The sequence below is a fragment of the Gossypium hirsutum genome, chromosome A08, assembly GCF_007990345.1.
Source record: "Gossypium hirsutum isolate 1008001.06 chromosome A08, Gossypium_hirsutum_v2.1, whole genome shotgun sequence".
In the NCBI taxonomy this organism is placed as follows: domain Eukaryota; kingdom Viridiplantae; phylum Streptophyta; class Magnoliopsida; order Malvales; family Malvaceae; genus Gossypium; species Gossypium hirsutum.
Genome location: NC_053431.1, coordinates 12,483,021 through 12,508,346, shown reverse-complemented (window position 1 = coordinate 12,508,346; position 25,326 = coordinate 12,483,021). Strand labels below are relative to the sequence as shown.

The window sequence follows — 25,326 nt, the reverse complement described above, 5'->3', positions numbered from 1 at the left end:
TATTAAGGAGTTTAGACAAAGTTCAAAAAAGTTTTTAATTTGACCGAGTCTTAATGACATCAAAATTATTGTATGCATGTGATTAAGTGTGGTAATGTCTCGTATTCCGTCCCGGCGTAGGGCTCGAGTATGGGGTGTTACAGTGATGGTGAAAGCCACATCTTTGTGGGCGATGAAAAATCGGTAAAAGTGGAAGCGATAGGGCATTTTCGGTTGTTAGTAGGAACTGGTTTTTATTTTGATTTAAATGACACTTTGATTGTACCGTCATTTAGACGAAATGTAGTTTCTGTTTCTTCGTTGGACAAATTTGGATATTATTGTTCATTCAAAAATAATCAATTTAGTTTTTTCATTCGAAAATAATCAATTTAGTTTTTCTTTAAACTCAAATGTTATTGGAACTTGTTATTTAAATACTTATGACAACCTTTATTTGCTAGAAACAATTGCATCCTATAATGAAAGCTTGCATGTGGAATCACGTGGTATTAAGCATAAATTAAACAATGAAAATTCAGCATCATTATAGCATGAACGCTTAGGTCATATCTCAAAAGGTAGAGTTGAACGCCTTGTTTCTTATGGTATTTCAAAGTCCCTTGACTTCACAGACTTTAATGTCTATGTTGATTGCATTAAGGGAAAATAGACCAAAACCAAGAGATTGGGTGCCAACAGATCTTCAAACGTCTTAGAATTAATTCATACAGATATTTATGGGTCATTCCCTACGGTATCCTGGAATAGTCTACAATATTTTATAACATTCATAGACAATTACTCACGTTATGGGTAACTATATCTTATTCATGAGAAATCTCAGTCTTTAGACGTGTTCAAAGCTTATAAAACTGAAGTTGGGAATCAACTTAACAAAAGGATTAAAAACATCAGATCTGATTGTGATGGTGAGTACTACGGTAGATATGATGGCTCAGGTGAACAATATCTAGGACCATTTGTGAAATTCCTAGAGAAATGTGGTATTGTCCCACAGTACACCATGCCAGGATTACCTAGTATGAATGGTGTAGTTGAAAGATGAAATAGAACTCTTAAGGATATGGTAAGGAGCATGATTCCTCATTCTACCCAACCTAAGTCCCTCTAGAGAGAAGCATTAAAGACAACAACTTACATTCTGAATAGAGTACCCAATAAAACAGTTGCAAAAACACCTTATGAGCTTTGGACAGGTCAAAAGCCTAGTCTAAAGCACTTTCACATTTGGGGATGTCTAACTAAGGCCACATGAAAATTAATTGGACTCTAAAATAGTAAGCAGCTACTTTATTAGTTATTCTGGGCGATTTAGGGGCTATAAATTTTATGATCCCATAATAAGGAATATTTTTGAGATGGGAATTGCAACATTTTTTGAGGATGTTGAGTTTGGAGGGAGAAATAAGGTTAGAGACATTGCTTTTGATGAGGAATTAGATTCTAACTCAGTTCCTACTATCACTTTTAATGATATTCAGGTTCTTATACCTATCATTAATCAAGAAGTGAATCCAGAACCTTTACAAGACAGTGTTAAATAACTCCCCATTCAAAATAAGATAATTGTTCCAAAAGAACAAATTCAACAACCTCAAGTACAAGTTCCATTAAGGAGGTCCACAAGAAAAAGGAGAAATGCTATTCTAGATGATTATGTTGTATTTCTCTAAGAACATGAGGATGATAATAGAATGATGGAAGATGATCCAATTAAATTTCATCTAGCCATGAAAAGTTATAATTCTCAAAAGTGGATTGATGCCATGATAGATGAGTATAATTCTATGTAAAACAATAGAGTTTGGTAACTTGTCCCATTACCTGAAGGTGCAAAACCAATTGGTTGTAATGGATATTTAAAACCAAGATGGATGCAAATGGTAATGTGGAGAGTTATAAGGCGCGTCTTGTAGCAAAAGGATATACTCAGAAAGAAGGTATTGATTTTATAGAGACTTTCTCTCCAGTTTCATCGAAAGATTCCTTTAGGGTAATCATGGTGCTTGTTGCTCATTTTGATCTTGAGTTACATCAGATGGATGTTAAGACTATGTTTCTTAATGGTGACATTGAAGAAACAATTATATGGTGCAACCAGAAAATTTTGAGTCAGAAGACTCAAAGAATATGGTTTGCAAATTGACAAAATCTATTTATGGACTCAAACAAACTTCCCGTCAATGGTACCATAAGTTTCATCAAATAATTGTTTTGTTTGGTTTTGAGATGAATATTGTTGATGATTGTATGTATCACAAATTTAATGGTAGTAAGTACATATTTCTATTTCTATATGTTGATGACATTTTGCTTGCTGCTAATGATATAGGCTTATTGCACGAAACCAAGAGGTTTTTATCTGAGCATTTCAAGATGAAAGATCTTGGGGATGCCTATTTTGTTTTAAGAATTCAGATACATCGAGATCGATCTCAAGGTATTCTTGGATTATCATAAAAAAGCTATATTGATAAAGTACTCAAAAGGTTTAGCATGCAAAGTTGTAGACTAGGTGACACCTATGTCGCTAAAGGAGACAAATTTTGTCCTACTCAATGCCCTAAAAGTAACTTTGAAATTCAAAAAATGTAAAAGATTTCCTATGCATCAGTTGTTGGGAGTTTAATGTATGCTCATGTATGTACACGTCTGAACATTGCGTACATTGTTAGGATGTTAGAAAAATATTTAAGCAACACTGGTATAGACTATTGGATAGCAGCCAAAAGGGTTATGAGATATATTTAGAGAACAAAAGATTACATGCTTACTTATAAAAAATCAGATCTTTTAGAGGTCGTAGGGTATTTTGATTCTGATTTCACTGGGTGCCAAGGTAGTAGGAAATCTATATCAGGCTATATTTACCTATTAGCTAGAGGGGCTATATCTTGGAAAAGTATCAAACAGACACTTGTAGCTTCATCCACTAAGGCAACAGAGTTTGTAGCATGCTATGAGGCATCAAACCATGGAATATGGTCGTGAAATTTTGTCACAAGGGTATGCATTTTGGAGAATGTAGAAAGACCACTCAAATTATTTTGTGACAAAAGTCAGCAGTGCTGTATTCCAATAACAATAGGAGTTCATTTAAGTCAAAGCATATTGACATAAAGTTCCTAGTTGTAAAAGAAAGAGTGCAAAATGGTCAAATATCCATAGAGCACAGACAAACTCCATGATAGCGGATCTGCTCACAAAGGGTTTACCACCCAAGGTCTTTCATGAGCACACTGCTCACATGGGTGTTACATTGTTTGAGGATATCATGATTTAGTGGGAGTTTATATTTTATTTTTTTTATGTTTGTTTTCATACATTTATGTATTTTGTTATTTTTTGATCAGAAATGAAGCATTCAGATTATTCACTCTGTTTATTGTTTTGAAACTGACATCACTTAAGTTAAAGAGGACCAGCTGGAAATAGACATGTTTAGATCATATTGCATGTAATTTCCGTGCTATTTCCAAGTGGTCCTTTTTAACTTGATTTATTCTAGTTTATTAAGTTTCATTTCAGATTTATTTTATAAATTCTAACATTGTCAACTTGGAAACAACTAGCAAAAACAGTAAAGTCTGCGCTGGGTACATCCTCTGGTTCAGGTTCTTTTAGGTGGCTTAAACCTTCCTCAGTTCAAATGGTTCACTTCGCAAGCACTAATCTAGATCATTGGGTTTTTCAAGAAAGAATATAGATTGACAATTTCTTCCTTCTACCTTGACGATGATGTTGTTGAGTGGTATGATTGGATGCATCACAATCAACAACTCGTCGACTAGTTTTCCTTCACTAAAGACATTATCAAACGCTTTTGGCCACGACAACTTAAGGGCCCAAATGTTTTCTTTGTGATTATCACTTTAGTTTCAAGGTGATTACAAACTATGTTGCACACACGTTTCAGATAAAATATTTATTTAAATCACAAGCCAATATGGAACTAGAACAATATATATAAAATATGAAAAATGAAAAAAAAGAAGGATTAAAATGTTGGTCTCATAGGTAGATAAGAAAAAATCGACCGGCAGTTGAGGTTTGTTTTCACAGTTTCTTTAAGATAGATTTGGCCTCTCCTTTGATGCTGAAGAAACGTTGGTCGACTGTTTTTCAAGATATAACAATGAGATGAACACGACAGTGGCACAGTTGCAATGATCAATAAACTGCAGCCTTACCTTTGTCCATGAAAACGGTTTAAAAAATATACAGGGAAAATATATCTCGAAATTTTAGAAAATTCAATATCTCTTTTCCTGCATATTATCTAGTTTTAAATAAAATTCAAATGAAAAACTTTTAAGTAATGAACATTTCAAGAGCGATGTCTTTCTCCCTTATCTTCGAAAGTTCATCTTGGTTTTCTTTGATGATATTTCAGTGTATAGCTCCACTTAGGACACTTATTTGGAACATGTTTGGGTGTTTCTTCAACTGTTATGTGATCATTACTTAGTAGCCAAGCAGTCCAAATTCGTTTTTGGGTAGGTTTTGATTGGATATTTAGGCAGAGGCGATTTTAGGGGGGTGGCATGGGCCGCCACTAAACTAAAAAATTACCATTTAAGCCCTCTGATTTTTTTTAAATTTTAAACTAGTAAAGGTAAAATTGTACTTTGGCACTCCTCAAATTATAAAAATTCAATTTAATCCTCTAAAAATTATAAAGATATAGACTATAAAAAATTAAAATTTCATTCGGCCCCTTAAAAAATTGTTCTAGCTTCACCCTTGTATTTAGGCCATATATTTATAGCAGTTTATGCTAATAAAATATCTGATATTCAACAATGGCCTCCTGATACGTGATATTCGCGACAGGTTTTAAAGATTTATGAATGAATCGTTCTTGAGACTAACTTATTATCACGATTAAGGCAAGTGTATCTATCGAACAATAGTATAGTTCAGCAAGACCGGATTGTCGAACCCAAAGGAACCACGAGTACTAGTATTTACTTCATTTTTATTATCTAACCTAAAAATTAAGAGGTTTGGTTATCTAAACTAATTACTAAACTAAGAATGCACAGAAAGAAAATTTGGGAAAACACTTTTGAGAAAATTCGATTGATTAAGACAATACCTAAGGAAAAATCCACCTAGACCTCACTTGTTATTTGACTCTGAATCAGACGATTTATTCATTTGACTTGATCTGTAGGAATCCCTATGTTATATTATTATCTCTCTCGAAACTAATAACGTCTAACCCTAGGTTGAATAATTGAAATTTCTTTCTAATTAACACCCTAGAATTGCATTAACTCGATCTATGGATTCCCTTATTAGGTTTCACCCTAATCCGGCAAAATCTTGTCATCCTATCTCTAGGCGCGCAATCAACTCCGCTTAATTATGATAATTTTACTCTTAGACAGGGTCTATTCCTCCTCTGAATAAGAGCGTTAACTTGAATATGGGGAATAACTCCTTTAATCTTGTCAAAGGAATAACTCCTACTCTGCGTCCCCCTCCTAAGTGCCTCCTCAGGTGTTTAAATAGGCTTTAGAATGCCTAAGAGCCCTCAAAATTGGCCTTTTCTAAACAGGGTTATACTTGGGCTCGGCAGGGACACGCCCGTGTGCGATTACTCCAATCCGTGGTCAAGGCTGTTGAATAGGCACGGGCGTGTAGTCTACCCTTGTAAGTCGTGCTTCAATCCTACCAAATGGACATGGCCGTGTGAGGAAGTCTAGGCTGTGTTGATTTCCTACATGGGTCCATTTTCTCCATTTTCGGCCCGTTTCTCACTCTTTTTACTCTCCTATGCTCACCCAAGTATAAAACATGAAATTAAAGGATTAAGAGTATTGAATTCACCAAATCTAAGGAGAAATCATCCGTAAATGCGCTAATCATGGGATAAAAATATGTATAAATTACGGTTTATCACCTCCTCCGAACGCCAAGGATGTTTGGAGTTTTCTAGGATTGGTAGGGCATTATAGATAGTTCATTGTCATTTTTCTTCCATTGAAGGGCCAGTGATTGTTTGCTTAAAAAGGAAGGATTTCATTGGACAAACATCTCCACTCAAACCTTGGAAAAACTGAAATGTTATTGAGTTTAACCTCTATCTTTCAACTTTTGGATTTCTCCAAACCATTCATAGTTAAGACGAATGCATCAAAGACGGACAACAGTGTTATTCTTTCGCTAAATAAGCTCCCAAATTGCTTTCTTTATCTAGTAGCTCAGTGACCCAATACAACATGCTTTGACTTATCTTAGGGAAATGTATGTTATTACCCATGCTGGTGCAAAATGGCATCAGTACTTAATAGCAATCTCTCAAGAACCTCATTGAATAAGTAATCCAAACACTGGAGTAGCAAAAATGGCTTGGAAAATTAGTGGGCTATGGTTTTGATATTATATATCATCTAGGAAAACACAATGTGGCTGCAAATGCTTTATTAAGGGTACCATATTTTCAGTTTTTTTCCTCTCTCATTTTGCATTTGCTGTTGTGGAAGAAAATATTCGAACAACTAATACAGAGCATCCTAAATTTACTTGAGTTGCAACAACATTGGTTAAAGGGACCCTCAGTCCTTACCTGACCATGTTTTCAAAGATGGGTATCTAATATTTCAAGGGCACCTTATCACTCCATACAAAGCTTTTATTTGAGTTCTACTCTTCTCCTGTAAATGGACATGTAGGTATTGCTCGAACTTTCCATCACCTTTATTCCAAGAGATTTTCTCATCTATTGCCCATTCCTAACTTGGTGTTAGAAGGCATATCCATGGATCAAGTTACTAGCTTCCAAAAGAAAATTTGTCATCATGGTAGTTGTTGACAATTTATCTAAATATGGACATTCATCTATTTACCATCCAATTTCACCAACGATCTGCAGCTATTGCTTTTGTGATTGAAATAATTTGTCTTCATGAAATTGTGACTGATCATGATGTTCAATTTTTTAGTGTATTTTGGCAAAAAATTCATTATTTACAAGGCACCACATTACCTATTAGCACACCATATCATCCACAAACTGATGGTCAAACCAAGGCCTTCAACAAGTGTCTAGAAATGTATTTATGATGTTATGTGGCAGATTATACCAAAACTTGGATGCAGATGCTACCATGCATGGCCAAAATATTGGTATAATACATCTTACCAAACTTCTACTCGAATGATCTTTTTTGAGGTTTTGTATGGTTTTCCTCCATCAACAATTAGTCGTTATATTTATGATGCTATAGGGAATTCCTTAGTTGAGGATTATATGCTCGAACGAAATCATAGCTAATCAACACTGATGTGTAGTTTAATTTGACGAAGGAGATTGGGTATATGTTTAAACTTTAACGCCACTCCATTACAAATTAGGAAGTAGATACTTCGGACCTTACCAAGTACTCAAATGTTATTGGTGATGTGGCCTGATTCTGGCAACATTCATCTTATTTTTCATGTATTACTATTTCACAAATGTGTTGGCACCCTTGATTAGTAAATTTCTTTATTGCATTTGCTAGATTCTAGTTCTATGTGTTGCTTGATAAACGTGTAATATCGCAATTTAGCCACTTAGAGGAGCAATGGCTTTATTTCTTGAGATGGTTTCTTGAGATGGTTTTCCTGCTACTTGGGAGAATAAAGATATAACTTCCCTAATTGGAACCTTGCAAACAATTGTGATTAAGGGTCTGTTTGGAAGCCAGGAAAACATTTTCTGAAAAATGTTTTCCTGGTTTTACGGTGTTTGGAAGTTGGAAAATATTTTCCAAAGGGAAAATATTTTACTAGACACGGGTAAAATGGCTTCAATTTGGGGAAAATGTCTTAGTGATTTCATTTCTGTAAGACATTTTCCATTTCCTCTTCATCTAGGCAAGCTTTTTTTTTTCTTTCGTTCTTCAACTTTAAGCTTTCTTTTTCTTCCATTCTTTAACTTTTCCCATCTCTTTCTTCATCCAGGTAATCATCTTCTTCCAGGTAATCTTCTTCTTCTTCCATTCTTCAAATCTCTTCTTTAATTCTGCTTTTTTATTTTGTTTTGGTGATGGGTTTTATGATGTGGGGTTGTGGTTTTGGTGCAGGAACTGATATCAGTCGACTGATATCACTGGTGTCAACAAGCAAGGCTTCCCTAGCCTTAGAGGTATGCATTCCATGAACCCTAAAATACTAAAAACTCTGTTGTTAATTTTTTTACCTCTAATACAATCACTCTTTGACATTGATATAGTTCCTTGCCTGTTTTCAACAAAGTGTTTCCCAACTGCCTACCTATCTGTCTCTTGTTTTGGCTAATTAGTATTTCTCATAATACCTATTGCTGTCATTGCAGAGTATTTTTATTTACAGAGTCATTGCAGAGTATTTTTATTTCTCATAATATGTAAAGAGATGATAGCAATGCCTTTCGGATACCCTTTTATTCTTCATGACCATTCATCTTGGTTAATTACATAAATAAAAAAAGTTGTCAGTTACCACATTCCGTTTCATAATGAATCAACCTTTTTTAAAAAAAATAAAGAAGCAAGCATGGAATGGGTTATAAAGGCAGAAGCCCTACAACTCAAAGAAGATGATGACATAGAGTTGTGTTGTCTACTTATCTAATCATTCCATGCATTAGTTTGAAACCAAAAGCTTTATTAGGTCCGGTTGGGCCAAGACAAGTGTTTTTCGTTTATTATTATTTTTTAGTATGTATGTGAAACGAGTATGTTAAACTTTTTCTAAGTTTTTCATGTATTTGAAAGGTCATCTTTCCATGCTTGTATTGGAATATGTGTTGGACATGGGTTCCTCAATTAAAATGAAGAGGTTGAGTGATGCAGTTTAAGGGTAACGATATTACAAGAAAGATGATACTGCCTTCATTTCATTTTGTTCATCGATTTATTTGGTATACTATTAAAAGTCCTTTGAGAAGTAATAGTGAGACTTTTGATGCATATCATTATAATAATGGTTTCATTATATGGGATTTGAAAAAGCTATTATATACTAACATATAGGGACATAAGGATGCACGACAATTCATGACTCGACCGGTGCCATACTATAAATACCTGTGTTTGATATGTAACTCATATCCTGCTGAAAGTGATTGCTTTTCCCTTCAATGTACAGAACCAAAAAACGGGGTTCAAGAAGTGAAGCCGGGGCAAGCAACAAAGTGTTCTCAGTCTCCTGTAACATCTGTTTCAAGTGAAGATGAAATTAGAGTCGTGCTGGAGCTAGCACATCTGGATTCAAACACAACTGGATCTAACCTGAAGTGTAAACGTCAACCAGAAAATAGGTTAAATTCTGCACATACAAAGAAATCATGAGGAGAAGATGATGGCATGACCAGCGCTCTCTGAGAGATGGCAAGCGCTGTTTCATCTTTAATAGAGAAGAAGGATGACGAGAACACCAACTCCATTTCAATAGAGAATATGATTACAGCAGTACAGGCGCTACCTGACATGGACGAAGGCCTTATATTGGATGCATGTGACTTGCTGGAAGATAAAATAAAATCAAAAACTTTTATGGAACTGGATGTTAAACTGAGGAAGAAGTGGCTGTTACGGAAGCTTCGTACTCAGCAGTGTGTTTAATCGAGTTGAGTCGAGTTTCAATGGAATGGTTTAGATATGTGTCATAGTGAATGTAGATTCAGTGAGTTGAGTCAGAGTTGTTAGCAAGTAATTTGGCAGCCTAAAGTTTCAATAATCTTATGAAAATGGTCTAGAAATTCTAAATATTTGCTATGATGTATATGTGTATATATAGAAATAAGCTTATATTTTTAATTTGAATATAAAATCGGCTTTAAATATAAATAATTGAGGGTTCAAGGTTATACAAGCTACCATTCATGGTTGTTATCCACAACTATTTTATGTAATGCAACTTACTTCCTGGTACCATCCATTGGTTTTTGGCATGAGAATTAGTGTGGTATGGGGAAATTAGAAAACTTGTAGAATCGAGGTGAAGAGCTTTTAACTTTCGAACAAGTTGGGCGAGGCTGGGACAATGGTCCCTTACCAGTCTCAGCCGTTGTTAATAACTCTGCTTAATAGTCTAGCATCCGTCTACTCTAATAAGGTGGATACACTCACCTGAGATCCTTCCCAAATGGCCGATTTAGCCTCTCTAGTGCTTATGATCTGGTTAAAGGATAATTGAGCAATCTTGATTCAATTAATTGTTAAAATTCCATGAAAATTAACCCACCAGTCCCTCGTAATAATTTTGGGAATTTGGACCGAAAGGATTGGATTTCTATTAATATTACTTCTAAAAAGTAGATGCAAGTCCTTAAAGTTCCATGGAAATTTTTTTGTTTCTTTATGTGGCAGGTTTGGTATTTCTACAATTTAGTCAGGTAGGTTCGTATATCCTGAATGAGCATGTAAATATGACAATTTAAGTATTGTATTATATTTTATATGATATTTTGAATTGAATATATGAAAAGGATGTTACATGAAACATGAAAATGAATACTAAATAATATAAATTAATTGAAATTATTCTGAAAATCTCGGTAATGCCTCGTATCATATCCTGGTCTCAGGTACGGGTATGGGATATTACATTTAATGGTATCAGAGCTATGGTTTAGTCGGTTCTCGGACCAAATGTAGTATATGTGAAGTCTAAAAACACATGTCATTAAAATATGTGATAGTGTGATACCTCTCGACTCTAATGAAATTTGTTTTACTTATAGAAAGAGATGTTTTTCAACCAAGCTAATTCTGATAATGCTAAAAGCGATACTCAAGTATACGAGTAGAAAGTTGATTATGATGAATCGGTACAAAAAAATCATGAATAAATGTTTTATAATACATGTCGATGATGAATATTATGTTATATGTATTATTAAAAGCAAATTATATTACTACATGAAATATTGTGCCGATGACTAAATTACAAAATATTTAAATGTAATATATGAAGTACATGATAAGGATTATTAGAGAACTATGAATGAATAGTAAATTTTGAAATATATTACATGTATTGAAGATACAAAAGATATAAGTATATGAATTATTGGTACAAGGATTAAATTGTAAAGCATGTAAAAATATTATGTGAAAGGTATAAAAGTGATATGCATGTATGAAATAATTTGCCCAAGTAGACAAGATTAGAACTACTAGGATGTTAAGGGACCTCAGCATGCTCTCTGAATATTAGCACGCCAGTGCTCTCTGAATATTAGCACGCCAGTGCTCTCTGAATATTAGCACGCCAGTGCTCTCTAATATTTAGCACATCAGTGCTCTCTGATTAGCACATTTGTGCTCTCTGATATTTAGCACGTCAGTGCTCTCTGATTAGCACATTTGTGCTCTCTGTATAGCACTTCAGTACTCTCTGTTCATTAGTGCATAATAATGCACCTCTGTATAAGTCCTGTATATCTGAAGTGTTCTATCTAGTCTACTGGGCCTCTGTTAAATAAAAAGTAAACAATTTTCGTTACAAGATAAAGGATTATCCCCGAGTAAAAATGTTAGTTATGATGAAGCAGAACTCGTAAAAGTACGGATAAATGTTTTATAATACTTGAGAATAATAAATGTTATATGAGTAAATACATGAAAAATAAATTATAAGGCTTTACGATCTATACCCCTTTACTAATACAGTTATATGCAATGAAATTCATGAGATTTATATTGATTAAATTCAGAAGCAGAAAGTGAAAAGCTCAATGGTTGAACAATTGATAATGCAGTCGGAACTGAGAATGAGTTAATAAATAAAGATGGGTTCTGAATAGAGATATCAGATTTTTCTTAAACTAGTTGAGATATACAGTATCACTGTTAAAGAAAGAAGTTATTTATGGGAAAATCGATTTATTTAAATATGGTATTTACAGAATAGTTAACTGAAAATTTCTTCCGAATTAGTTTTTTTTTAGTGAAGTAAATGATGTGAAATTATTGATGACTATACTAGTCAATAGATTCGTGATTAAATTACAAAAATATTTGAATATAACCGTTATAACTAGGTATATTATAGTAAATTTTTGGGATTTTATATGGGTATAGTGTACAAATGATTTTTGACTAAACATTTTGGGTTGAATATGATGGTTGTTTGCAATTTAGAAATAAAAGCTGAACAAAAGGATTCAGAACTTATACAGGAGAATTTGCATGAAATTATAGTGTACTATGTCTATGCATTCTGCAAGAATAAGATGTACAGTGATTTGAGACAGATTTGTTGAAGACTGGGAAAAGAAAAGCAATACTTTGAATTTGCATATAAATGTTTATATCGGGTACATATGTCTTCAGAACTGTTACAGCCAGTGATGATACCATAATGGAAATGGGATAGAATCTCTATGGTTTTGGACTGGAATTATCTCTGTCCGTGAAAAAGAAAGATGATATTTGAACAATCGTCGAAGATAAGGCAAAGTCTGTATAATTTATTTCGATATAAATGAAATTCTTACTTAATAATTATCTGAAATATGGGTTTCTGAGATCGTCAGATTCATGGTATAGTGATTTTTATTATTTCTGATTGAAATACATGGTTTATATTCTGATTCTAGAACAAGTACAAGAAGTTCGGGATATATAATAATAGTGTACAGTATTGTATGAAATTTTGTATGATTGTAAATGTAGAATTTCATAGTATTTGATTTAATGTTGTGAGAAAATGAATATGCAAAGTTGTTTGATTTATGAAACCGAAGAAAAGTGAAAGTGATCGGATTAGATTGAAATAGACTGAAAGCAGTTTTAACAGATGCAAAATTATGTATATCGAGTATTCTGCCAGTGATGAGGTATTTCTTAAGTTGCATGTTGGAAGAAAATTTTGAGATCTAATTGGAAAAGAGAAGTTGAGTTCTCGTTCTGTTTGGGTATCTGAAATTATAGAAAGAATTCAGATAGTAATGAATTGATTGGTTTCACTTCCGAAGCTACAGAAAATTTGTGATGCTCAGAAAATATAGGTCAAATCTCTTATATGTTAGCTTGACAAGGGATATTGAAATTTAAATTGATTCATTGTATAAAGAAAAAGAACCGATCGAGATACTAGCTTGAGAAGTGAAGTCATAGTATTAAGGAAGTAACATGGGAACCGAAAGAAACAGTGAGATTACTAAATCCCCACCTCTTTTAGGCAAATTTCGAGGACGAAATTTGTTAAAGGGGGGAGAATTGTAATGACCCGAATTTTACCGACACTGAAAAAGTGTAATTTCAGATATCTGTTTATGAAAAATGGATTCGTAAATATTTATTAAAAATATTTACGAAGTAAAATGAGTGGTTAATTAGAGTTTAATTAAGTGAATTTAACTTAATTAAGAGTGATTAGGAAAAAGGATTAAGTTGAATGAAGTGTAAAAGTTTAATTACAGAATTAAAAAAGATAAGGGGGACTAAATAGGCAATTAAGCCTATTCTAAAGAATGAGGCGGCAAAACATAAAAATCTTTGATTAAATTATAAATATATTATTAATGTTATTATTTTATTATATTACAAATTAAATTAATTATATTATTATATTTTGAAATAAATTGAAAAAAGACAAATGTATGGTGTATATGGATATGGTGACATGTGTAATATTAATATACATACAATTGTAAAATACATGTATATTTACTTATCATATAAGTATATTATTAAATTATATATTAGTATTAAGTAAAAGATATTTATATAATAAATAGATTAAAGAAAGGAAAATGTAAGGATATAAATGGATACAAATGTTAAATAAATATTGGTTATTTAGTAGATTTTTATTGTTATTATATTATATATATAAAACAAATGGAATAAAAAAAAGGAAGATAGAAAAGAAACAGAATGAAACGAAACAGAGAGCAGGGGAGAAAAAGAAAGAAAGAAAAGAAAGAAAGGGGGAAAAGGGAAAATTGAAGGTTTGAAGCTTTAAGCTTTAATAGGTAAGTCAATCAAGCCCTTTTTACTTAATTTTGATGTTTTAGAAGTTTCGGAACAAAGTTTTGATGAAATTAAGTTGATATTGTGAAAGTTATTAGATTTCTAGATATTATCCATGTTAAATAAAATGATGAATTAAGGGCTAAATTGATAGAAATTCAAGTTAGAAATGATATAATGATTTAATTGTAAAGTGATTCATAAGTTTTATGCTTTAAGGACTAAATTGAAAGAATTTTGAAATTATGGTTTTATGATGAAAAATAGATAATTATGTCTAAGTTTGGTTAAAAATTGAGTACAAGTAAAGTATGAATCAAGATGGAAAAGCAAGTGAATTTAGTTAGGATTAAATTAAAATTAAAAGTAGAAAATCAACATTTTGCACTAAGACTATTTTGGACAGCAGCAGTAGTTTAAGTTTGAAAAATAACCAAAAATTGTATAAATTTAATTAGAGGATGAATAAAAAATGGAATTAAATCTTATTGAGTCTAGTTTCTTATAGAAGAAACGGTATAAGCAATTGAATTGTAAATTATGAGATATAATGAATTTTGTGAGACAAGGTTAGAATGAATTCGGGTTCTCCTGTTCTGACTTTGGAAAATCACAAAAAATTGGAGAAAAATAATTATAGGCTTAAAGTTATATTTTTAGAATCCCTAATGAGTCTATTTTCAGGAGAAATCAATAGGAATATTATCTGAGTTTTGTAATGTGAGATAATTAATTTTTAGTGAAGAAGGGTCGAAACTGTCAGACAGCAGAACATGGGTAACTTTAAAGGATAAACTGTACTTATTGGCTAAACAAGAAATTCTTAAAATTTTATGGTAAGAATATATATGAGTCTAGTTCCAGGGAAAATTATCGGATCTTAATTTCGAGTTTTATAGCTCCAGATATAAATAATTTAGTGACTATGACACAGATGGACAGCTTGAATATCTATAAAAGTAAATAATAAAAATTATAGATAATGTTACTTACAAGTGTGTTATACACATTAAGGATGTGGAATGGAGAGGAGGAGGAGGAAAATATATATGAATATTCAGTTAGCATGGCTAATTTGCATGTTTTAAACTCATGGACTAAATTGAATAAAAGTAAAACTTTAGGGGGCAATTTTGTAAAAATGTCAAAAATGACTAAATTGAAGGGAATGAATTGTTTTATTATCTAAATTAATGAATTGAATGAAATTATCAATTTAAGATTGGGTGAAATTTGGAAAAATGGTAAATTACCAATATGCCCCTAAATCTTAGTATTTCTGCAATTTAGTCAGGTAGGTTCGTATATCCTGAATGAGCATGAAAATATGACAATTTAAGTATTGTATCGTATTTTATATGATATTTTGAATTGAATATATGAAAAGGATGTTACATGAAACATGAAAATGAATACTAAATAATATAAATTAATTGAAATTATTCTGAAAATCTCGGTAATGCCTCGTATCATATCCCGGTCTCAAGTACGAGTATGGGGTATTACATATCATTTAAAACGGAATATTAGAATATATAACTTTTGGTTTGATGCCTGTATTTGTATTTGAGGATTAGAATTTTACAGTGTTTGCTCCATTGGTAGCCTGCTATCGTGTTTTCACTTGAAATGTCATAAGCTGATTCACATATATTTAGGCTTAAGCTGCCAATCCAATTTTAAGACATTTGCATCTCCATAGTTTTTTCCTTCAAAGTGCTCCTTTTATCTTTGATCTAAAACATGGATTTTTATGCTTTGCATAATATGCTTCAATGTTCACAAAAAATGCCCCAATTAGGAAGTAGGAACCCACAGGGCCATCAGCTTTTTAGCCTCCAAGTAAAGATAAGGGTTGAACCGATCTAAAGCAGTAGTTTTACAATAAGTAGCTTTAGATGTTTATCTTAGTTTAATTTAGAATTTTATCTTTATTTTGGAGATTTTTAATTATTTTTTAAGAGTTTATAAATATTTGACTTACTTCACCATTATAAAGAATAGATATTTTATTAGTTTAATAAATTTTACTATGTTACTTCTTTTTAAATTTTGAGCAATTTACCTTATTTATTTCCTTTTCAAGGTTGATAGCAATACCTTGTTGTTTTCTCATTATCCATGTTTTTAAGTACAAGTTAAGTCTGGGTGTAGGAAGGAATCATTTTGTGACACTCCACATCTTATCCAAACAATAAATTTAAATGCCAAATGTCAGAGTAACTCAAATAATTAACCATCAAAACATGCAAGTTTTAAAATTAATAATAAAAAAAGGTTTATAAATTTGCTTTTTGCTTTTTGCGTTTATAAGTAATAGTTGCTTTTTGCTTTTTGCTTTTTTAATCTATTTTTTTATAACAGATTTGCCAACTGCTTCAAACTGGGTGAGAAAGGTGTGGAGAATGATATAGATGTAGATGACAGCACTTCAGTAGAGGAAGTCTGAATCAATTTGGTCACTGTACTAAAAGATTACCTTCAGGTCAGCTTCTTCTTCTTCATTTGGGTAGCTATATGCTGAATAATTAATCATGTTTGTAATAATTGTAATTAGTTGGAATTGTTGGATTGGGCAAGATCGGACCAGCAATAGCAAAAAGAGCCGAAGCTTTCAACTGCTCTATCAGTTACCACTCGAGATCTAAGAAACCAAATACAAAGTACAAATACTACTCAAATACAAAGCCTAGATAACCAGAAGGTTAGCTACTCTTTTATTTTCTTTTTTTTTTTCGTTTTTTTAAATTACCATTCTTGTTTATCGTAAGATTATTTTTTAATGGATCTTTAATGGATCATGTTTTTAACTTATTTCAAGTCTGTCCTTTGATTATTTTTTTAATTTGCTTATGTTGTTTATCCTTAGAGACTTGCTATGCTATCTTTAATTTTTTTAATTTGCTTATTCTGCTTATCTTTGGGATCTCTTTGCTACTGGTTCCAATGCGTATGTTCTTTCTTACAATAATACTGTAAAGGGGATCATTTCTGCTCAATTTCCAACCTTTTAATAATATTATACGTCTAGACATGTATGCTTGCCACGTGAACTTTTTCTACCATATTTTTGTAATTTGTGATTTAATATTTCTATATTTCTATCATGATTTTTAATAAATTTATTTATTGATATAATATGTCCCATCTAATATACAATTATTTCTATCACGATTTTTAATAAATTTATTTATTAATATAATATGTCCCATCTAATATACAAATATTTAATAAAATATTTTATATAGTTTTTAACTTCAATTTAAATTATTATTGAAATATTCTCGTCCGTTTTATCACAAATATTATTGTCCGTTTTATCACAAATATTATCGTCCGTTTTATCATTTAAGTTAAACTTTTTACTCAAAATAAATCATACCTTTTAAGCTAAATACGGATGTCCACATAGTGGTTTAACATGTACTTAAGAAAAGATGACTTGTAAAACATAAATTAAATTAATTATGGACTATTTTAACTGCACATGTAATTTGTCAAATAAAAACGAATGACATGTATATTATTTAATTAAAATAATTTTTTTCAATATTATTTAATTAAATATTATTTAATCCGCAACTTACCTGTAGATACTTGATGCTTGATATGTATTATCCATGTGATTTTCCACATCGTCAAAAAAAAACTTACATAATACATAAATATATTTGATAAATATTTAACATAACTTACAAAACTTACATAACTTATATAACTTAGATAAATATATAACTTATATAACTTACATAACTTATATAACTTATATAACTTAGATAAATATATAACTTACATAACTTACATAACTTATATAACTTAGATAAATATATAACTTACATAACTTACATAACTTATATAACTTAGATAAATATATAACTTATATAACTTACATAACTTATATAACTTATATAACTTAGATAAATATATAACTTACATAACTTATATAACTTACATAACTTATATAACTTATATAACTTAGATAAATATATAACTTACATAACTTATATAACTTACATAACTTATATAACTTAGATAAATATATAACTTATATAACTTATATAACTTACATAACTTATATAACTGATATAACTTTGATAAATATATAACTTACATAACTTCTATAACTTAGATAAATATATTACTTACATAAATATATATCATATCATAACTTATATAACTTACATAACTTACATAATACTTAAATATATTTGATATCATAATTTACATAACTAGCTTACGAAACTTACTTAACTTACATAATATACAAATCAATACTTGAAAATCCTGCAACTTACCTAAATTAGTTTATACCCATTAGAGGCTTAATATTTAGTATAATGACATGATTTAAATCAATTGAGAACATTTAAGTAACTATAATATGTTGTCAACTTTAGATTTCAAGAACTACGAAATGGATAGGAGTTGGATGAAATTGTCAAGGGTAAGCAATTCCTATCAAAATGGAGTACAAACTTTTCTAAATTTTGTATTTCAAAATGCAAGCCAAGAGAATATGATTCTTTGCCCGTGTAAGAAGTGTGGCAACATCAACTGGCATTTTCGTGAAGTTTTCTACGAACATCTAATTATTGATGGCTTTATTCGGGGGTATAAAAAATGGATTTTCCATGGAGAGTGTACATCTAGTGGAACTTCTTCAACGATTAATCCGACTTATCCTGATACTGATTACCATCAGTATGTTAGACAAGATGACATAGAAGATATGTTGTGGGATGCATTTAATATGCATAGTCATGGTGAGCAATCATTTCCATCTGACTTTATTGCATCCGATGATTGTAATATTTGTGGAAATATTTTTTGTGAAACGGGAACAAGTGCACCTGATGAGGAGCCAAATGAAGAAGCGGCGAAGTTCTACAATTTACTTAATGAAATGAATGAAGAACTTTACGAGGGATCAAAATATTCGAAATTGTCCTTCTGCATTCGTCTATTTCACTTAAAATGTTTGGGAAGGTGGACCGGAAACTCTTTTACAATGCTGCTAGAGTTTTTGAGAGAGATGTTTCCGTTTGCAAAAATTCCTCAGTCTTGTCAAGATATGAAGAGACTAATAAAAGATTTGGGCCTTGGGTACGATAAAATTCATAGTTGCCCAAATGACTGCATGTTGTACTGGGGTGATCAGAAAAACCAACAGTCTTGTTATGTTTGCAGTAAGTCTCATTGGATGAATAGTAATACAGAAGATGTGAATACGGATGAAGGTGGGGCACAGTTAAGAAAGAAGCCAGTCAAGGTCTTGCGATATTTTCCCCTAATACCAAGACTTCAAAGGCTTTTCATGTCCTCAAAGATAGCCGAATCTATGAGGTGGCGTAATTATCAACGGACCGATGATGGATTATTAAGACATCCTGCGGATTCTTTAGCTTGGAAATCATTTGACAGTAAATTTCCAAGCTTTGCAAGCGATCCTCGGAATGTGAGGCTTGGGCTAGCAGCTGACGGCTTTAATCCATTTAAAATCATGAGTACTTTGTACAGTACTTGGCCTGTAGTGCTTGTTCCTTTCAATTTGCCTCCATGGATTTGCATGAAGCAATCTTCATTTATTTTATCAATGATTATCCCTGGAGAGAAAGGTCCCGGAAATGATTGACATTTATTTGCAGCCACTTATTGAAGAGTTAAAACAATTATGGTCAGGTGTTGAGACATATGCTGTATTGAGAAAGGAGAACTTTAATTTACGTGCAGCTTTGTTGTGGACAATTAATAATTTCCTGGCTTATGCTAATTTATCAGGTTGGAGTACTAAAGGACGTTATGCTTGTCCTTGTTGTACTGCACAAACTTGTTCGAAGTGGTTGTACAATGGGAAGAAGTTCTCTTACATGGGTCATCGTCGGTGGTTAGATGGAAATCATAAATTTAGATTTCAGAGGACTCTATTTGACGGTACTGAAGAGTACAGTGGAGCTCCTGAGCAAACCATTGGATCTGAAATCTTGTTTATGTTAAAAGATATTAATTTTAGTTATGGGAAGATGAATCAACCACCTAACATGCAAACAAAGAGAAGATCAAGGGATGAATCTGATGATGAATCTGATAGAGAGAATGATCCTAATGAGGCGGACTTGTGGAAAAAAAGGAGTATTTTTTTTAGTTGCCTTATTGGGAGCACAACATTTTACACCACAATCTTGATGTCATGCATATTGAGAAGAATGTCTGCGAGAACATAATTGGGACAATTTTGAATGTCGATGTAAAATCAAAAGACAATCTTCAGAGCCGACTTGATTTAGTTGACATGAGAATTCGGTGCGATCTTCATCCTCAAGTACTTCCAAATGGGAAATATCAGTTGCCGCCTTCTATTTTTTCAATGTCAAATGAAGAGAAAGAAGTGTTCTGCATGGTTTTGAAGGATATAAAGGTCCCAGATGCGTATGCGTCAAATATATCTCGATGTGTGAGTCTCAAATATCAAAGATTATATTCATTAAAACCACATGATTACCACATCTTGATGTAAGATTTACTCCTAATTGCTTTACGGTGCTGTATGTCAAAAAATATAACGTCCTGTATAATTGAACTATCCAATATAATGAAAGCTATTTGTGGCAAAGTTTTGGATGTTGAAGAACTTGAGAAAGTACAGAATCGAGCGGCTTTGACTTTATACAATTTGGAGAAGATCTTTCCACCTTCCTTTTTCACTATTATGATGCACTTGGTATTCATCTCCCTCACGAAGGAATACTCGGTGGCCTGATTTTTTATCGATGGATGTATCCTATGAAAGGTGCTAATTTATTTCTCAAGTATTCATTCATTCACCTTTATACATTTAGTTACAGCTTTTGATAAATATTGTATATCGTGTTTAGGTTCCTAAGCAAATTGAAGTCATATTGTCGCAATAAGCGTTATCCAGAAGGATCAATTGCTGAAGGCTACTTGGCAGAGGAGTGCATGACCTTCTGTTCTAGATATTTAGAAGATGTTGAAACACGATTAAATAGACCAAGTAGAAATGCTGGGCTCAATGATCATAACTTGGCCGAAACTTATTTATTCCAAAGTTATGGAGAACCAATCGGCAAAGTTGAAATTGCAGAATTAGATGATTTATCGTGCATACAAGCATATCGATATGTACTTTTTCACCACGATTTAGTTGAACCGTTACGCAAGTAAGTGCTAAAATTTCCTCATATATTCATCGTTTTGATTTGTTTATCTTCTAACCAATTAAACTTGTTTTTAACATAGTGAGTACAAACAAATTTTGAGATCTCGTGCACGCTCTCGAAGATTACAACATCGAGAGATTAATAAGTTATTCACAGAATATTTTCATGAATGGTTAAGCCAAACGGTATGTAACTAAAGTTAATAAGTTACATATAATCGCAAAATTTTACATAATACATTTATAATTATTCAATTTACTTTCGATTCAATAGGTTTGGAGTGGGAATGATGTCAATGACGAAGTTAAATGGCTTTCCCAAGGTCCGAACAGAGTAATAAAAAGATATAGTGCCTTCCTCATCAATGGATACAGATTTCATACAAAGTATCGCGAGAGAATGAGGAGAACTCAAAATTGTGGAGTTGTTGTTAATTCTTCAATTACAAGTTATGCTAGTGCTAGGGACAGTAATCCGATTGAGGGTAATGTGGAGTATTACAGACTTCTTACCGACATTATTGAGTTGGATTACTATGGCAGATAGAAAGTTGTCTTATTTCGGTGTGATTGGGCTGATGTTAATGCTGCTCGAGAAATTAAAAAAGATGAATTTGGTTTTACAATAGTGAATTTCTCTCGCTTGATTCACACTGGACAACAATTGATGGACGAGCCATATGTATTTTCGTCTCAAGTGAAACACGTTTTTTATTCGAAAGATCCAACTGATGAGGATTGATTTGTTGTACTCCGAAACACCCCTAGAGACTTGTTTGACATGGGTAATGGAAGTAGAGATGACATCGTCGAAAGATCAGAAACATTACCTTTTCCAGAACAAAACTTAGATGAAAATATCCCTAGCACTAGTACACAACATCAATGGGTTCAACATGATGTGGATGAAGATATTTACGAATAATGATGTAGTAAGATTAATTATATGTAATATTATAATTTTAATCTTGGTCATGTTATATAATTTAACTATTTTATATGTACTATTATTGTTGTAATTTGTTACTAAAACTTTAACTATTTTATGTGTATTGCAGGAAAAATGCATAGAAGAAGATTACGAGATTTAAGTATTGTCCAGAATACTCCAAATTCAGAAGAAGGAAATAGTGAACAGCAGACAGTTGTTGGATCTTTGAATATGCCGGAGACACTTGACGAGCCTGAAGAATTTCAAAGTAATGTTAAGTTCATTTTACATGTGTTGACTTTTATTATTGATTTATTTGTCAATTTTAATATAATTATAGTATATCATTTTTCAGCTAAAAGTGGTGGGACGCGCAGTGTTCGAGGACGTACGCTGCTTAGAGATTTATACGACTTAGATCCTGTTGAGCGTGTCAAAGTAAGTAGAAATACTCATGGTCAGCCTGTTGGATCTGAAGCTCGACTTTTAGCAGGCTATTTGGGCATTTTAGCACGAAATGCCAATATGTTGCCCATTAACTACGAATCATGACATCACATTCCTGATAGCAACAAAAATCAGGCTCTCGCTAATATTAAGGTAACAAAATGTGAATGTAATTTATAATACTTTGGTTTAAGTTTCATTTATATTTACATTCTAAACTTGTGTTTTTTTAGGAGAGATTTGCTTTAGAGGTCTCCGATGATTATATCAAGAAGGCATTGGGTAAAAAATGGAGAGACAATAAAAGCACTTTAAAAAAACAATATTTTAAGAAAGATATAAGCCTCGAGGAAAAATTGAGAAATGTCTCGCCGGGAATGCTGAGGTACCAATGGAAAGATGCAGTTAGATTCTGGAATTCAAAGAAAGGAGAGGTATTACGTATTTCCAAACTCTTATATATAGTGTTTACTATATACGTAATAATAATTTTATTATGTAGGACCGTGAGCGAGTTGGAACAAGCAGCAGGCAAAAACAAAATTCACGCACACGGCAGGGTTGAGAAGTTTTGCTTCTGTAGCTGAGGCCGAGGTATTATGAATTTATTAATTCTTTCAAATATTAATAACTTTCTACTATTAAATAATATTTTTACTACTATATTGTAGGAAGTCAAATCTGGACGAAAAATTAGACGCCTTCAGCTTTTTGAGATTACGCATAGGAAGAAAGATGGATCTCCTATGACATCCGAAGCTGGAGAAATTATGGTATATTTACTTAATAATATTTGATTTATTCTAAATATTTATAATGTTTAATTATAATTGTTTAATTCAATTAATCATTAGTAGTTTTAAATAATGTTAAGTTATGTTGCATTCCTTTTTATTATATATTTCGTTTCTAACTCTTAATTGATTTTTTAGGAGAAACTAAAGGAGAAGAAGGCGGAATATGAAGTGATTGCTTCGACTGATAGTTCTGTTAATCTTGAGAACATCGATAACAGAATTATCACTGAAGTTTTGGGTCCTGAAAGGTACGGTCGGGTTCGATTTCAAGGATCTGGTGTTACCCCGACCCAATATTTTGGATCTGGCTCCCAGCAATACATGCCTTCCGGAAGTCAAGCTCAAGTTGAAGTTCAGAGGTTAAGAGACCAGATAGCTCAGATGCAAGCGAACACGGTTGAACAAATTGCCGAAGTTCAACGAAAATATGAAGAACTCCAGCAACAACTTAGAGCGGAGGCAGTAGAGAGGGAGGCAGTGGCAGCAGCGAAGGAGGCAGCGGCACGAGCGAGGAAGGCAAAGGCAGCAGCGATGGCAGCAGAGCAGAGCAAAAAGTATGATGACCTCCAACTACAGCTTCAGCAGATGATGCAGATGTTTCAGCAATCGCAAAAGCTGCCATCATAGACATTAGTTTTCTCATTGTAAGAATGTTTTAACTTTGTCACGTTTAACATTATTGTAAGAATATTTTAAATTATACTTTATTTATTAATTATATCATATATCTTTCGTTAAATTTGAAGTATCATTTAGAATTAATATTTTTGGTTGTATTTTTTATGCTAAATTTGTTGTTTTTGGCTGCATTTTATACTATATTTGCTGTATTTGGTTGGATTTTAATGCAGGAAAGGCTGGATATTGGTGAAAAAAAATATTGCAAATCTGCCAAAATTAGCGGCGTTTGTGGGAAAAGCGCAGCTAAAAGCCATGACTTGTAGCGGTGCTTTTACCACAAAAGCTGCTAAAAGCCATGACTTTTAGCGGCGCTTTTCCCACAAACGCCGCTAAAAGCCATGACTTTTAGCGGCATTTTTTTAAATAAATGCCACAAATTTTTGTGGCGTTACCTATAGCGGCGGTTTAAAAGCGCCACTAAAAGTCTATTTTCTTATAGTGACACCAATCAAATGAAAGCCAATCTCCACCATTATGTAGGTTTCTTGGTTGGCACAAGCTTGATACCGGATATTCTTCGGTGGGGGACTTGGACAAGGATGGAGCTAAGAGTTCAATACGAAGCCATGAGGGACATTGGGTTAGGGGCTCAGTGAGACATATGGAGCTGTGGGATCTAAAGGATGCCCTCCATTTTGCAAAATCTCTTGATATTGTTAATATGGAAATTCAACTTAATGCTACTAATGTTATTTGTCTTACTGAGAGTATTGAGAACAAGTCTCTAAGTAACCATTTGTTTTCCTCGATATTCAGGGAATTCCAACAAACAATAATGAAGCGTGCTTTTAATGAAACCAGTGTGTTGATGCGCTGGCTATGGTATGGGGAGTAGCTATATGGAGTTGGTAGTCGGTATCGTACTGGCTAGTACGGTCCTAAATTGGTACCAAATAGTTTATGTTCTATTTCGGTAAAAATTTTGGTCCTTTTCGATCATTTTGGTATGTTTTGATTTGTTTCAATCAATACCGATATGTACCAACCTGTACTGGTTTAAACCAACTTTTAGATTTTTTATCTTAACCATTTTAAATTTTCTATAATTAAATTTAAAATTAATAGTTGTTAAATTAAATTCTTATAATTTTAAAATTTATATTTACATATATATATTTATATGGATGTAATTGAGATATATATGCATATAGAATCCACCGTCTCTATAACAGCCACCCGCTATAACATCATTTTGCTATGACAACTTTTCACTTATAACAACATCCATAGTTACGAAGTACGTTCTTTATTAAATTAGTTCTTTGTAACAACATATAGTCTAATTTTTTAAGTAAAATTATAGCTATTTCATATAAGTAAGTCAATTAATTATCA

The 25,326-nt window shown here is 32.3% G+C and overlaps 1 protein-coding gene and 1 long non-coding RNA gene across 3 annotated transcripts; both read left to right on the top strand.

The window, feature by feature from the left end:
- The first annotated feature begins 7,381 nt into the window (after positions 1 to 7,381).
- On the top strand, positions 7,382 to 9,745 carry LOC107951931 (uncharacterized). Of its 2 annotated transcripts, XM_041075873.1 has the most exons (4): positions 7,387 to 7,869; positions 7,957 to 7,974; positions 8,079 to 8,140; positions 9,124 to 9,745. In XM_041075873.1, the coding sequence occupies exons 1-4, from the start codon at positions 7,719 to 7,721 to the stop codon at positions 9,148 to 9,150; spliced, it is 258 nt and encodes an 85-aa protein (XP_040931807.1). In that variant the 5' UTR covers positions 7,387 to 7,718; the 3' UTR covers positions 9,151 to 9,745. The 2 variants fall into 2 exon arrangements, with proteins under 2 accessions (XP_040931806.1, XP_040931807.1); XM_041075872.1 differs by having other exon boundaries at positions 7,382 to 7,974.
- A 4,154-nt stretch (positions 9,746 to 13,899) lies between these two features.
- Positions 13,900 to 16,663, top strand: LOC107894837 (uncharacterized). The gene is made up of 3 exons (XR_001683281.2): positions 13,900 to 13,960; positions 16,323 to 16,443; positions 16,516 to 16,663. It is a non-coding gene; the product is annotated as an uncharacterized lncRNA (long non-coding RNA).
- Positions 16,664 to 25,326: the final 8,663 nt, after the last annotated feature.

Excerpts from the sequence above, each read along its gene's own strand:
- LOC107951931 (XM_041075872.1), top strand. The coding sequence starts at position 7,719 with ATGTTTTCCTGGTTTTACGGTGTTTGGAAGTTGGAAAATATTTTCCAA. Across the intron at positions 7,975-8,078 it reads AGGTAATCATCTTCTTCCAG|GAACTGATATCAGTCGACTG; the intron begins GTAATCTTCTTC and ends GTTTTGGTGCAG. Across the intron at positions 8,141-9,123 it reads AGGCTTCCCTAGCCTTAGAG|AACCAAAAAACGGGGTTCAA; the intron begins GTATGCATTCCA and ends TTCAATGTACAG.